At 39.0% G+C, this 15,871-nt stretch overlaps 1 protein-coding gene across 2 annotated transcripts; it reads left to right on the top strand.

The window, feature by feature from the left end:
- The first annotated feature begins 3,151 nt into the window (after positions 1-3,151).
- Positions 3,152-14,812, top strand: LOC135471129 (uncharacterized). Of its 2 annotated transcripts, XM_064750209.1 has the most exons (9): positions 3,152-3,311; positions 5,388-5,495; positions 6,177-6,317; positions 7,858-8,001; positions 11,571-11,725; positions 12,085-12,229; positions 12,399-12,587; positions 13,223-13,368; positions 14,146-14,812. In XM_064750209.1, the coding sequence occupies exons 1-9, from the start codon at positions 3,291-3,293 to the stop codon at positions 14,228-14,230; spliced, it is 1,134 nt and encodes a 377-aa protein (XP_064606279.1). In that variant the 5' UTR covers positions 3,152-3,290; the 3' UTR covers positions 14,231-14,812. The 2 variants fall into 2 exon arrangements, with proteins under 2 accessions (XP_064606279.1, XP_064606280.1); XM_064750210.1 differs by lacking the exon at positions 7,858-8,001.
- The last annotated feature ends 1,059 nt before the right edge of the window (positions 14,813-15,871 follow it).

The following is a 15,871-nucleotide window of genomic DNA, read 5'->3' on the forward strand; positions in this document are numbered from 1 at the left end:
ACAAATGTAACTTTCAGCGTTATACTTCCGCTACGCTTAACATGTTAATGTTAATGATAGCCAGAGAATCACGCGCTCTCAACCAGCAGTCACGTATGATTTCGCTATAGTTGCCAAATGTTACGTAATACAGTATCTTAATCATTCTAATTGAAGATAACACATATCTAACACTAAGCGGCCCGTATCATTACTCCCACAAAAGTATGTTTCCAAGGAAAGAAAAAGATTGCCGCCAAGATTCGAATTCTTCCTTAAGGTGCAACCTGTTCTCTACTGCGACTTCGTTTGACCACTGTACTATGCAGGATGTCCGAAAGGCTAAGGCAGAAATACGCATTTTATACTTGACAAAATTGATCATAAAATTGATTATAAAGTTCATATTTTACATATGAAGACAAACGTTAACCAAAACGAAACTTTGATAACACGTAGAAATACACACATGAAAGTTTCAGTAAAGATATTTTCTCGTTAACGCGGATCTTCATTATGTAAATTATATAAACACAGCGTCTCGTTTGAACGAACCATTGGCGTTTTTGATGGAGAGTGCATTTTTGGCGGGTTACAATCATTTTTTTATGGCCATATAATGTTTATGTGTGCTTCGACCAAGATTTATACTTCTGATTTGGAAATTTACAGAATTGTACTGGGATTTTGAAATTTGAACTTTCTTATCGTACCTCTCTGGGGCCGATTCTGGGGTCCCTGGACCATAACGTCTATGGCCAAGGTTGGTCAAACTTTTGGTCAAGTTTGAACCATGCACGGCGAGAAAACGATGATATCTAGGAGAGAGGATATGCACAGTCGCAACTACAATTCTGTTGAAATAATTGCTATTGCAGAACCCGTTGAAATAATTATCATGATAATGATCAAATGCATCTCTTCTGAAATAATATTTCAGTTCCCCCGTTAATGTGTTCCACACATTATGATAATGTGTCTAAATATTCCATATGTGTCTATCTGCATGTTAAGACCATTGCGCCCATCCCGCCGTTAACCACTCCGCCCAGCTGTACCAGGTGCAACTCGACGACCCAATATTTTCGTCAAACTTTGATTCGCGCTATATTTGCGTAATCACGTTGTACATGAAATATTTTGGTGTTGCGTCATAGAGCAGAAAGGCAGAGAACCGCGCCAATCAAATTTTAAATGGTGTGGTTTATGAGCCAATATCTCACTTTGGCACGAGCTGTGTGCAGAAGGGTTTTGAAAAGGCGACGAATCCACCCCACACCACTTGAAATGTCGCCTTCAGGCCATCAGTTTGGCTTATTGCTTACGGCAATGTTGATTTTCATATTGTATCTAAATAACATAAATGTTTTCAGTTATGCGCAGGTGTAAGACAATGGCCGGAAGAGAATGTTCTGTGTTGTAAATTATCCTGATGTCGCGTATAGTCGCCCCATTTATCCGTGAACGAGAAGATATAGAGATCCACGACATATATTTTTACACTAAAATGGCGACGACTCTCGACGCTCAAGGCCAAATGTTAACACAAAATGTCACTTTGTGTATCACTTTTCGCTCAAGCCTCCTTGTACAAGCCACTAAAGAAGCCACATGGTTCATTCTCGGCTATAGTGTTTTGTTAACTAAATTAATTATATAGATGCTGAATTGGAAAGGGACTGTGTCTATGGACTATGTGTCTATGTGTGAGAACAATCTGGTAAGAGTACAATCTGATTGCAGCTAAACTCATGCAAGAGGAGGCGGAGACTAAATTTTGCAACATTAGGAAATTCACAACAATATATTTGTTTAATCACTAACTTAAATTATTTAAAAATCCGCTGCAGATTAAAACCGAACACAAAGATGTAGAACTCCCACAATAACCGTTTTAAGTAAATTATAGCATGTAACTGTACGTTAAGAATAGAAGTCCATAGTAAAATTTTGAATTCTCAAGTTAAATTTTTACGACAGAGGCCAGCATGGTAGTGGGAGGAAACAGAACAGAGCCCTTGGGAGACAAGGTTAAGAGGAACAGTTATATATGTGCCGATTTTTCATCAAATTAATTTTGTGGTCTCTTTTGTTCTTATTTTCATAGAAATTCTACGTGGAAGTTTTAATCTCATGAGTTTAAAAATTTGTACAGCAACACTGACACGGGATTGTAATATCTAGCAAGGAAGCAGGCCATATGCTTTTAATAGTAGATAGATCTACATGTACGCACTACGTATAACGTGGCTCAATAGTATTGTAAAATTGTCGAACACTTATGAGGTAGACTGACGGATATGTCATGTTTCCAGCTGAGCTTCCAAATTATTTCTGAAAGCTACCTGGAACACATCAGATCTAGCTAGGCCTATGCTCAATAGCTAGCCCACTGAGAACTGAGCTATTTGGAATATGAAGTGTTATTTGACAGCTTTGTCCTGCTCTGCACGTGAATTCTACGCGACGTTAACTGAGATGATATAAATACTCAGAAAAAAGGCAAAAAAAAAAAAAAAAAAAAGAACATAAATAAATAAATAAAATAAAATTATCGAGGCCGATATGGTAAGCCGTTTGCTATTTATATGCTTGAATTATACATATGTCCAAATCTTTTGCACATATGTGCAGTTATTTGTACATATGTCGGTTTATTTAGACATACCCGGCCTGTATGTAAAATTATTTATACGTTGAAATCCTTTCTACATATATGTGAAATACATTTTTATTTAACGATTTTTACATATGTTCAAACGAATTAAGGTTTATTTCACATATATTTGCAATTCCTTGTTCATATGTGGAACTATTTTGTAATATATAAAATAAAGTTTTATTTGCATGAATATGTGCAAAATAATTATATAGACAACTACATGTGTAACTATTGGCCAAAAAAAAACTATATAAAAAACATAAATAAAAACACAAAAGTTTTATTTGCACATATGTACAAGAGAATTGTATATATGTACAAATTTATCCATATGCATAAAAAACTTTGCATATGCACAATAACCGAAGAATCAGCACATATTTATAATTCGAGAATAAATATCAAAACGGCTTACAATAGGCTTGGGTCTACGTAGGCCTACTATTATACGGGCAATGTACCAGTGTACGCGCCGCTCTACTCGTCACAACAAAATGAGTAATGGCAGAAAATAACATTTCTCCAACAGTACCAACAGTACTCGTCAGCCTACATCCACCAGGGGAACGGAAGTACTCTTCTCATGACACCCTGTGTTGTTAAATGTAGCCAAAGGGCTTCAGTGGAGTTTCACCTTTAACCAAGCGATATGGCCAAGCATTCGACAGGTGTAAGTTAATGGAAATACTAAACAGACTCAAAATTGAACAATCTCCTGATGCATAGACTAGAAATCAGTGGGAACAGCTGTTTTGAAATACCCATACCCTAGTCTGTAGTTAAAGCATAGCATTAGCATAGCGATGGCCATGAGCTTGATCGGTTTCGGATGCCCATGTTGAAGAGTTAACCACAGAGCCAGACGCTGCGCAGCTGGTTTGTTGTACCTCTCTGATAAAACTTGACAGGAGGATAGCCTAAACAAGACAATTTATCATACCAGTAGGCCTACATGGATGATGCATATTATTTACATATGGGAGGCAATACGCAGATAAGTAGGCCTACCGGTATTCAAAAAGTTTTATTTCATTTTATATTGTTTTTCTTTATTAACCAGCTAGCAGCCTGTCGAAATTCAAATCTTAAAGTACCTTGTACATTAAAGAGCTATCCTTACTTCACATCCAGCTGATTGTCAGCAAATCTAGCTGCCATCCTCTGTGCGAGAAAGACTATTAGATACAGCTGCAGCTCTCCTATTTTGTATATTGATGGACAAAGAGCTACAAATTCAGAGCTAATGAAATTATCGAGTGTAAGGCTATAAGGTAGTTCCAGTATGGTTGGCTTTTCTTTGAGAAGCTTACCTTATGTGGAGCATAAATGTTAGGAGTAGGCCTATATTGAAACTGTGGTGAATAACTAATAGGATACTCCATGACAGATGGCACCATGCATAGCTTTATACTTATATGTGAATGTAGTTTTGAACAATTGTGCGTAAGTGGGAAGGTCTTCCAACAACCTGTAGATGGTCGTGGGTTTTCCCAGGGCTCTGCCCAGTTTCCTCCCACCATAATGCTGGCTGCTGTCGTATAAGTGAAATATTCCTGAGTATGGCGTAAAACACCAATCAAATAAACAAATAAATAAAGGAAATTAATCAGTTGTGAGTAGTTACATCGCCTGTCCATCTTCCACACATCAAACATGGACACTCCCACACACATGCTGTATTGTATAATGAAAAAACATTCATCATCATCCCACACTGCCTGGAAAATGGAAGTTGGTATCAGATTGTTCAGTACATGTATCAGTTAACAGGGTTTATTCTTCTGGATATACTGGAAACTATACAGGACTGGGGTATCTCAGTAGCTTTTGTTTGTCATCACAACTTTTTCCATATTTGTCCAGTGATACTCACATGTCCTTGGTAGGGGAATGTGTGGAATGGCTGTTACTGTCTGAGTAACTCATTCATGTTAGACAAGATTATTGTTCTCCATATGGTGTCATCAGTGTAGCAGAAATGAAGACTGTGATTGTCCTTTACTTCAAATTCAGTGCATTTAGTGCGTTCAGTGCATGTCAGTTTAGTAAATTGTTTCACCTACTTATATTGTCCCTGACTACAGATACATGGATGCATCATGAGGTTGTCACACAGTGCAAAAACATTGTTGCTGAGATACTCTACAATCAAAACTGTCACATGCAATCATCACATGTACCTTGAAATGCCATAATGACATGGCACAGGCTTTCTATGCTGCCTTAATTATGAACTGCAATTAAGTACTTTTGGTGTATGGGGAGGTGGAAGGCGAGGCAAGGGGAAAAGCTCACCTACCTGTGACCAGAGGTAATGAGGTTGCCGATTCAAATCCAGCCTCAGCTAGCTTTATAAACGTTAGGTACTGACCAAGGTCGGATGATTTCCCACGTGATCTGCCTAGATTTTTCCACCCATATACCTGATTAACTACCCTATTTCTGCTAATTTTTGGGATACCTAGTCTACTCATTTTAGCCAATATATACATAATTGTAGCAGGAATATTGAGTTTCTTTTTCTCACATGGTTAGACCATCTAATGAACAACATACTCATATCTTTACTTTTCCAAAAGGCTGGTAAAGAAATGTAATATTCCACTTTCAGCACTACTAATATCTGTCCCAAATTTTAGAAGAATTGGGGTAATCACATATGTTTTAAAAGTGGAAAAAAAAATTGAATCAGTGAATGTCTGTTGCTTGCATTGTGAATCACTTTGTGATCAATTGATTACTTCAGAGTCTTGGCACCATAGAGGAGCAGATCAGAGCTGTTATCTATGGAAACTGCATTGGAGATGCTTTGGGACTGTTGACAGAGTTTATGTCAAAAGCTGAAGCCCAAGAAGTACGTTTAAGATAAAGTGGTGAATGAACTGAAGTCTCGTAACATATAACAATGCTTATCATGTAGTCTCTCCTTTTATCATTTATCTGTGCCATATAGGTCAGACAGGTGGTGTGTGCTGCAGATATAGCCCAGAGATAAGTGTATTTAGTTAAGTTTGAAAATAGACTATGTTAGTTCAGTTTGCAGAAAAGAGTCGTAATACATCATTGTATTGTTAATTTAGAGCATTTATGACAAAACTAGTATGCACAGTTTTAACGACTAAGTTCATGTCTAGAATATATGCCATTGATTGCCAGACACACCACTGATCATAGTCCTCTTCATATGTGGTGTACTCATGGTCATATATTTAGCTCTGTCACAGCAGCTTCACATGGATTACTTATGGCTCCATATTAGATGTTTTTTTTTCAAAAGGAGATTAGCAGATTACCAGCTGATTGATTAAAATCAAATGGTAACCATATATAAAAAAGTTGTAGTGATTTGTCAATTCAATTAAGATTACACAGCTGTATGTAAAACCATTATGATAATTACTAACAGATTATTGTCTGACCCAGAAGATGTGGCTTGCTAGTTCCTTTCAGTTGCAGTAACAACAAAGTAGATATATTGCTTTTATTTCACCAACTTTTTAGTTTCATAATGAACTGGATTTGCCTTTGTTTGCAGACCTATGGGAAAGGAAACAACTTGGCATACACAGACAAGATTCCAGATATGCACAGAATGCGGTGGAAAGTGGGAGACTGGACCGATGACTCTGACCAAATGATTCTCATTATGCAGTCCACGGTTGACAACCGAGGAAAAGTAAATACAAGTCACAGAAGTACTTTGTTATTATTTTTTTTATGATTTTTTAAGGTATTTATCTTCATTCATACCTAGTTCATGCTTTGCATAACAGGAGCAGTCAATGATTTAAATGTGGTGTGAAGGAAGTAACTTTGACAGAAAGTCTCACTGTAAACAAAAATGGAGGACTACGGCTCAAACTTGAATCTATTTGGCACAAATTTGTTTGAAAATTATCAAAGAAATGAAGAAACACTATGTTCAGCTGAAGCTTAACAAACACACTCTGCCAATTTGTACACCCAGTATGAAATACATTTATATGCTGCAGAACAGCATTTTTTAAAGTTTATGGACTTAGGATCTTGACTCTACATGTATGTCTGACTAGTTCCCGGGGGACTCAGGATCTTGACTCTACATGTATGTCTGACTAGTTCCCGAGGGACTTAGGATCTTGACTCTACATGTATGTCTGACTAGTTCCTGGGGGACTTAGGATCTCGACTCTACATGTATGTCTGACTAGTTCCCGGGGGACTTAGGATCTTGACTACATGTATGTCTGACTAGTTCCCAGGGGACTTAGGATCTTGACTCTACATGTATGTCTGACTAGTTCCTGGGGGACTTAGGATCTTGACTCTACATGTATGTCTGACTAGTTCCCGGGGGACTTAGGATCTTGACTCTACATGTATGTCTGACTAGTTCCCAGGGGACTTAGGATCTTGACTCTACATGTATGTCTGACTAGTTCCTGGGGGACTTAGGATCTTGACTCTACATGTATGTCTGACTAGTTCCCAGGGGACTTAGGATCTCGACTCTACATGTATGTCTGACTAGTTCCCAGGGGACTTAGGATCTTAACTCTACATGTATGTCTGACTAGTTCCCAGAGGACTTAGGATCTTGACTCTACATGTATGTCTGACTAGTTCCTGGGGGACTTAGGATCTTGACTCTACATGTATGTCTGACTAGTTCCTGGGGGACTTAGGATCTCGACTCTACATGTATGTCTGACTAGTTCCTGGGGAACTTAGGATCTTGACTACATGTATGTCTGACTAGTTCCCGGGGGACTTAGGATCTTGACTCTACATGTATGTCTGACTAGTTCCCGGGGTACTTAGGATCTTGACTCTACATGTATGTCTGACTAGTTCCCATTCACTTTGTAAATGCTTACCTGCAGTGGTTAATTGTTTGCAGTTATGTTTGTTTTGTATGGTACTGCTTTTGCCTGCATTTTTTTTTTTGATATACATGTATATCACTAAATATTAATATAATAATACTAATATAACTTATAGTGATATATCTGCTTTATAGAAGTACCGTATTAGATCATGTAAAACAGTTGTTTAATGCATTGTATTTTCTACTAAGTTATTATAACTTGCACTAACTCCACAAATTCAAATTAACACGAACTTGACCAATTTGCGTATGGTGAAATCTTTATGGTGTGTGGCACATGTGTGACCGTATCATGTACATTGATCCCGTTGTAATGGTCATAGGTCAACTTTTTATCCAATACATGTAGGTAATGGCTCAAGACTTTGCTTCTCGTCTGAAGAAATGGAGGGAGGAAGGCTTTAGGGAGTTGGGAGATTTTGCTGGAATGGGAATGGGCATGACTACTTGTCAAGTGATCAACAAATCCATCTTCTTAAAAGAACCTCACAAGGTGAAAAGCTGTGTTAAATGTCTTTTGTACTGTTTAGTGCTGATGAATAGTGGGTTGTCTTTAAAAATATATTTGTTTAGTGTTTCGTCTAATCTTACATGCTTACCTGCTAGATAAAAAGGGCCAAGTTTTCATGGAGCTTTAAGCTAGAAGATCTTTTTTAAAGATAAAAGACAATAGCCAGTTTACTCATATTTTCCACGTAGGTCTAGGTTACATGTAATGGATAGTTGTAAAGGATTGCCCTGCAAAAATGTCATCAATGAAGTGTGTTCCACCAAAATCCAAATAGTATCAGTGCCCTTCTCACATGTAAATCCAGGGTTTTCCAGTTCTATAAATGCAGTCACTTGCGACTTATCTCGCCTCTGCATACAGATTCTTTGAGCTCCTCAGCTTGGTTCAAAGTTACCAGCACATGTCCTCTGTGTGGTAAGCTCATTTTGACTGCATAGATGCAGCTAATCATGACCTTTTGTTGATAATTTGCTGAGAAACTCACTAATAATGTAATAGTTTTGGAAGAATATGAGGACATTGAGAAACTGTTGTATTAGATAAGATTCATTTAGTTTTTCTTAACTTGACTTTTTAAAGAGAATTTTGTATGGTCATAAAGAACAGAATCGTGTGTGATCATGGAGAACAGAATGTATGTGATCGTGGAGATCCGAATGTATGTGATCATTGAGAACAGAATGTATGTGATCATTGAGAACAGAATGTATGTGATCAATGAGAACAGAAAGTATGTGATCATGCAGAACAGAATGTATGCGATCAATGAGAATAGAATGTATGTGATCATGGAGAACAGAATGTATGTGATCAATGAGAACAGAATGTACATGATCATGGAGAACAGAGTGTATGTGATCATTGAGAACAGAATGTATGTGATCAATGAGAACAGAATGTATGTGATCATGCGGAACAGAATGTATGTGATCAATGAGAATAGAATGTATGTGATCAATGAGAATAGAATGTATGTGATCAATGAGAACAGAATGTACGTGATCATGGAGAACAGAGTGTATGTGATCAATGAGAACAGAATGTATGTGATCAGTGAGAACAGAGTTTATGTGATCAGTGAGAGCAGAATGTATGTGATCAATGAGAACAGAATATTTGTGATCATGGAGAACAGAGTGTATGTGATCAATGAGAACAGAATGTATGTGATCAATGAGAACAGAGTTTATGTGATCAGTGAGAGCAGAATGTATGTGATCAATGAGAACAGAATATTTGTGATCATGGAGAACAGAATCTGGGTAGTGGTCATGATAAACAATATGTGGGTGGCCATGGTGAGCAGCATCTGGGTGGTGATCACAGTGAGCAGCATGTGGGTAGTGGTCATAATGAGCAACTTCTGGGTGGTGATCATGATGAGCAGCATGTGGGTGGTCATGATGAGCAATTTCTGGGTGGTCATGATGAGCAGTTTCTGGGTGATCATGATGAGCAGTTTCTGGGTGATCATGATGAGGAGCTTGCAGGTGATGATCATGATGATTAGTGCCTGGGTGGTCATGGTGAGCTTCTGGGCGATTTTCATGATGAGCAGTGATGGTCATGGTGATTTTGGGTGCTGATCATGATGAGAAGCATGTGGGTGGCGATGGTGAGCAGATTTTGGGTAGTGATCATGATGAGCAGCATGAGGGTGGTCATGGTGAGCATTTTGTGGGTGAGCAGCTTGCAGGTGATGATCATGATGTGCCTGGGTGGTCATGATATGTGATGGTCATGGTGAGCAGGTTCCTGACAGTGGTCATGGTGAGCAGATTTTGGGTGCTGATCATGATGAGCAGCATGTGGGTGGTCATGATAAGTTGATTCCGTGTGATCATGATGAGTAGCATGTGGGTGGTCATGATGAGCAATTTCTTGGTGGTCATGATGAGCAGTTTCTGGGTGATCATGATGAGCAGTTTCTGGGTGATCATGATGAGGAGCTTGCAGGTGATGATCATGATGATTAGTGCCTGGGTGGTCATGGTGAGCTTCTGGGCGATTTTCATGATGAGCAGTGATGGTCATGGTGATTTTGGGTGCTGATCATGATGAGAAGCATGTGGGTGGCGATGGTGAGCAGATTTTGGGTAGTGATCTTGATGAGCAGCATGAGGGTGGTCATGGTGAGCATTTTGTGGGTGAGCAGCTTGCAGGTGATGATCATGATGTGCCTGGGTGGTCATGATATGTGATGGTCATGGTGAGCAGGTTCCTGACAGTGGTCATGGTGAGCAGATTTTGGGTGCTGATCATGATGAGCAGCATGTGGGTGGTCATGATAAGTTGATTCAGTGTGATCATGATGAGTAGCATGTGGGTGGTCATGGTGAGTAGATTTTGGGTAGTGATCATGATGAGCAGCATGTGGGTGATCATGGTGAGCAGATTTTGGGTGGTGATCATGATGAGCAGCATGAGGGTGGTCATGGCAAGCAGATTTTGGGTGGTGATCTTGATGAGCAGCATGAGGGTGGTCATGGTGAGCAGTTGTGATTGTGATGAGAGGCTTCTGGATGATCAAGATGATTAGTGCCTGGTTGGTCATGATTAGCGATGGTCATGATGAGGAGCTTCTGGGCGATGGTCATGGTGAGCAGATTTTGGGTAATGGTCATGATGAGCAGCCTCTGAGTAGTGGTCATGGTGAGTAGCTTCTGAGTAGTGGTCATGGTGAGCAGGTTCTGGGTAGTGGTAATGATGAGCAGCCTCTGTGTAGTGGTCATGGTGAGTAGCTTCTGAGTAGTGGTCATGATGAGTAGCTTCTGAGTAGTGTTCATGATGAGCAGCTTCTGAGTAGTGGTCATGATGAGTAGCTTCTGAGTAGTGGTCATGGTGAGCAGCTTCTGAGTAGTGGTCATGATGAGCAGCTTCTGAGTAGTGGTCATAGTGAGCAGCTTCTGAACAGTGGTCATGATGAGCAGCTTCTGAGTAGTGGTCATGATAAGCAGCCTCTGAGTGGTGATCATGATGAGCAGCACCTGGGTGGTCATGATTGACACCATCTGGGTGGTCATGAAAATGTGTGTGTCTTGATACAGGACATCTACAACCTGTGATCTCTGTATAAGAAAATGGTGGACATGGTGTGCATTGTCTGGTTGTTCGATCGTGATGAACACCGTCTGGGTGGTCGATCATGATGAACACTGTCTGGATGGTCAATCATGATGAACACTGTCTGGATGGTCAATCATGATGAACCCCATCTGGGTGGTCATAATGATCAGCATTTGTCATGATGAAGAGCTTCTGAGCAAATTTTGGGCGGTGGTCATGGTGAACAGCTTCTGAGTTGCAATGAGAAGCATCTGGGTGGTCGTGATGAGCAGCACCTGGGTTGTGATCATCATGGGTGGTCATCGTAAACAACATAGGTGGTCATGGAAATAGGTGTCTGAATAAAATCCTGACTGGGTGAAGTAACTGGAGGCTGTATTTTACCTGATACCAGATGACCATTTGCAAGCCATCACGCAGTCATTGCTGTTCTGGTTTTACATATTCACAGAGAACATTTCTTGTCACTGCTGATTGTGTTGCAGGCTGCCGAGGCTGTTTGGAGAGAGAGAGGGTGTGAAGTCGCTCCCAATGGGGGCATCATGAGGACATCTGTGCTGGGTGCCCTCCATTTTTATGACCTAGAAGAAGTCACACAGAATACCCTGGAGGTATGCAAGGTGACACATTTTGATCCCAGGTAAATATGTTTAAGCTGCAGTTACTTTAAATCACACAGGGATATTTAAGCTGGCCATTCCTGAGGTGAATGTGGGATGATTGCTTCACTTGTAAGCTTAGTGTGAGAGATTCATGCAAAATAGTTTTCTGTAAAGAAAATAACTTCTGCATGAAAATATAGAAGACTTATTTGCTTCCATCATTGTTGTTTACACCTGTATGCTATAATTCTTATTTTAATACTGCGAAAAAGTAAATGTAAGATACATAATGGCTTTGGTGAGCATTTATACCCCCAATGGATTTTGACATTTTTATGGCAGTAATATGCTATGTCCTTAATCTGCCTTCATTTTCTTTCTACATCGAAATTCCTAGGTGTCAGGCTTCCTGTGTGGTGGCTACAACAGCAATTGCCCTCATGCTGCAAAGAACTAAGTATTTTAATGCATCTAAGGAGGAATATGATGTCGAAGGAATTCTTAAGGAAGCATTTGAGAATGCAGTTCAGCATGTGTTCAAGGTACTATGGACTATGGGTTACTATGGGTAACTATGGATATACAAGTCTTGAAATTTTACCACTTACTGTGTAAATTCACTTTGAATTCTTTTTTTTCATGTTTGTGTTATATTGATCAGTACAATTCATTAAGTGTGAAATTTTGGTACCTTTTTGTACTGATTTCAAGGATTTGGATGACAAAGCAGAAAAAGAAAAGGAGTTGAGAAAGTATGTTTTCCACGACAGCAAACGCCTCAAAGACTTGCATCTCGGTGCTCCCAATTCAATTGGCTACACATACAAATGCCTTGGCAGTGGTTGTTGGTCCCTCCGACAAAAAAACTTTGAGGTAGCAATGCAGAGTTTGGTTATGGAGGTTAGTAATGCCAAAATCATTTGGCTAGTTACATTTTCCCCTTAATTAAATCATATTGGTTATCACAAATGAATTCTTTTCAGTTTGTTTGTTTTTGGTACATTCAGCTGATAATCTGATAGGCTTCAGTTATGGAATGGATTATGAAAGGTAATCTTGAAGAAAGTAATTTATTACATAAGAAACAGACTAGACAGTCCTGTTCAGGGGGTGTTTAGAAAGCGTGGATATAATTTCCAATTTGTATTTCCTTGTATGTATAAAAAGTGACAAGGGTGACCAGTTGAACCTTTTGTCCTCATTATCTAGTGGATTCTGTTAAGAGATGAATATCAGTCGAGAAATCAGAAATTCAAATCTGGATCAAACTGTGAGCATTTTAAGGTTTATTGACCAACTGCAGTGTTTTCTTTCAGGTTCTTGCCATTTTCCACCACCTGTAAAGAAGATCACTATTGTATGATCGAGATGTTATTGCGTAGAATGTGAAATCAAGGAATAAATATGAACAGTTTCTTCATTTATAAAAGCATGACCAACTTTTTGTCATTTCTTGCTGCAGTTTAAAAACTGAGAAAAACCAGGTTATCGCTGATGTTTTGCCTTTGTCAGATACTTTTCACAATTGCTTACAGGCAGGGGATGCTGACACCAATGGAGCTATAGCTGGGGCTCTGCTCGGCTGCAAACTTGGACTACAAGCTCTGGATGTCAAACGGGGGGAATCAGGCTGGCTTACTGGTCTGGTCCACAAACAATGGCTGGATGACATTATAGAGAAGTAAGTGAATGGACATGCTTCATTAACTAGTGCTAACCCATGGACCCTGTAAGTTCATGTCCAGTGCATGTTGGTTTCCTCCCCTTTCGTATGTGGGCAGGTCTACTAGCAGTGGATGATCTTGGCTGTGGATGGTAATGGGTTAGCGTGGTTTCCTCCTACCATAATGCTGTCTACCATTGCCCTTAGGCGTGGCAGGTATTAATATCGCCAAGCGGTGTCTCCTGCGATGGTTTTAACTTTTTTAACAGGAGTGTGGTACATGCATACATATGTCACATATGGGAATGTTCGTCAGTTTCTTACCAAAGGTCGGTTGTTTTCTTTCCTTAAAATAACCGCCATCGTATAAATGAAATGTTTATGAGTGGTTTTGCTTGCTGTCGTGAGTCATTTGGGTACCATATAATTTAAAATACTATAGATCATAATTATAATGTTCTGTACCATTACATGCCGCACCTAAAGAGTGAACATTTGATTGACTTTGTGCATGGAGAGTTTAAGTGTGGTCTGTACCGCACCGTACTGCATGCTGCTGCGCAAACTAAGTTCTTGAGTTCGGTGGAAAACACCAAGGAAATAAATAAAGAAACAGTAAGGTTCAGCATGCCCCTGATTAGTCAAGGCCAGTGGACTTCAAATGGCCAAGTCATTGTTCTTTTTTATATTTGATCTTGAAGTTACAATACTTCTGATTTGCACCAATCTGCACAAGTGTAATTTTCCTCTATTGTTCATATACCACTTTCTGTCTGCTGGTAATTTCTGTTTTAGGTTTCTCCGTTCTGCGATATCTCCACAGCACAGAATCATGTCTCAGGCAGAAATGGATATTGTCTTCAAAGAAACTCGGGTCTGAGTGAAATTGCTCAACGATTTTGTTCTAAACAAAGTCTGATTTCATTTTTTCATTGTACTCAGTTTTATTTTGCATAAAATATTTTACTCTTTATTATTTACTGTTTTGCCTGTGATATGGCTTTACACATAATTTTGTTCATTGAGGTCACAAGTTCTGTGGTTTGACTATGTTGAAACTGCTAGACTACAACAGCATGATGAAATGTTCCCATTATAGAAGGTATTACTTCGTATATGCACCACCTGTATGTATGATGTTTTGACGTATTGTAGCCTTTCGTATTGATTTATTTGATTGTCGTTTAACACCATATTCAGGTCATTTTTATCGGTGGAAGAACGTTGTTCAGAAGTGTATTAAAAGTTAAGCCGGGTTTAAATCTTTATATTTGTCTTGCTCTAGTACAAAACTAATTGAACTGTATTGTCCAAATTCTCTTTACAAGGGATTGAAGCTATAGCTTTTAATAGATAAGAGATGTTGTGATGTTAGTTCTAGCTTGCATTAGGTAATAGCGGCTTAATACCTTTACATGAAGCTTTTTCCTATGAAACCTAATTATTTTTTAAGTAGATTTATGTTAATGTGTTGCTTTTAAGATACCAATAAATTTGCAAATTTAAAAAGGTTATACTTTTCTTTTGACTCACCCGATATATGTGCGCCAAGTTGTTCTCACATTAAATGTTGTTGTTATGAGGTTATGCTTTTATTAACTTTTAATTGTAATTCCGGCTGATTGGTTGAAAAATTACCCGACTTGCCCCAAGGTTGAGCTGTTGAAATCTACCTACGAAGGGGATTGTTTTCCCATAAACATTTCGTACAGTCAAGGAGAATATTGTTAAATATGAAAAATGGACTTTTTTTATATTCATTATGGATGAATTTTTAAAACACACATGGTGTATGTTCATTTTCATAAATAAAACAAAATACAAGGAAAATAATTCTATGAGCGATGTCTGTCCTAATTTGTTTTGTTCTGCAAATACATGTAACTTAATTTTAAAGCTTACTTAGAATCACCGTTCATGCAGGGATTACACGTTTGAATGGCATAGACCACTCTCCATTTCTGTCTATCCGAATACCCCATTAACCAAGAAACATTCATGCCGATATTGACGTCATCTTTTTGATACAGATAATATCTCTATAGAGTAGGTTGTTTTGGGTGCATATCAGTCAGCTTCATTGCGTCTAGGGTAAATTTAAAGGGGCCTCCGTGGCTCAGTTGGTTAGCGCGCCGGTGCAGCGTAATGACCCTGGAGTCTCTCACCAATGCGGTCGCTGTGAGTTCATGCTGGCTTACTCTCCGGCTGTACGTGGGAAGGTCTGGCAGCAACCTGCAGATGGTCGTGGGTTTCCCCCGGGCTCTGCCCAGTTTCCACCCACCATAATGCTGGCCGCCGTCGTATAAGTGAAATATTCTTGAGTACGGCGTAAAACACCAATCAAATAAATAAATAAATAATAGGGTAAATTTAACAGTATAGTGTATTTATATGCAGACAAAATTGATCAGACTCGCGGATCGAACAATAAACAAGTGCCACAACAATTTCATTGTGTAATAAGGTCATTTTTTTAAAATGACATTTATTAAGAATTTATTTACAGAAAAAAAGAGAGATG

Source organism: Liolophura sinensis, chromosome 7 (genome assembly GCF_032854445.1).
Source record: "Liolophura sinensis isolate JHLJ2023 chromosome 7, CUHK_Ljap_v2, whole genome shotgun sequence".
Classification (NCBI taxonomy): domain Eukaryota; kingdom Metazoa; phylum Mollusca; class Polyplacophora; order Chitonida; family Chitonidae; genus Liolophura; species Liolophura sinensis.

Excerpts from the sequence above, each read along its gene's own strand:
- LOC135471129 (XM_064750209.1), top strand. The coding sequence starts at position 3,291 with ATGGCCAAGCATTCGACAGGT. Across the intron at positions 12,588-13,222 it reads TGCAGAGTTTGGTTATGGAG|GCAGGGGATGCTGACACCAA; the intron begins GTTAGTAATGCC and ends AATTGCTTACAG. Across the intron at positions 13,369-14,145 it reads CTGGATGACATTATAGAGAA|GTTTCTCCGTTCTGCGATAT; the intron begins GTAAGTGAATGG and ends TTTCTGTTTTAG.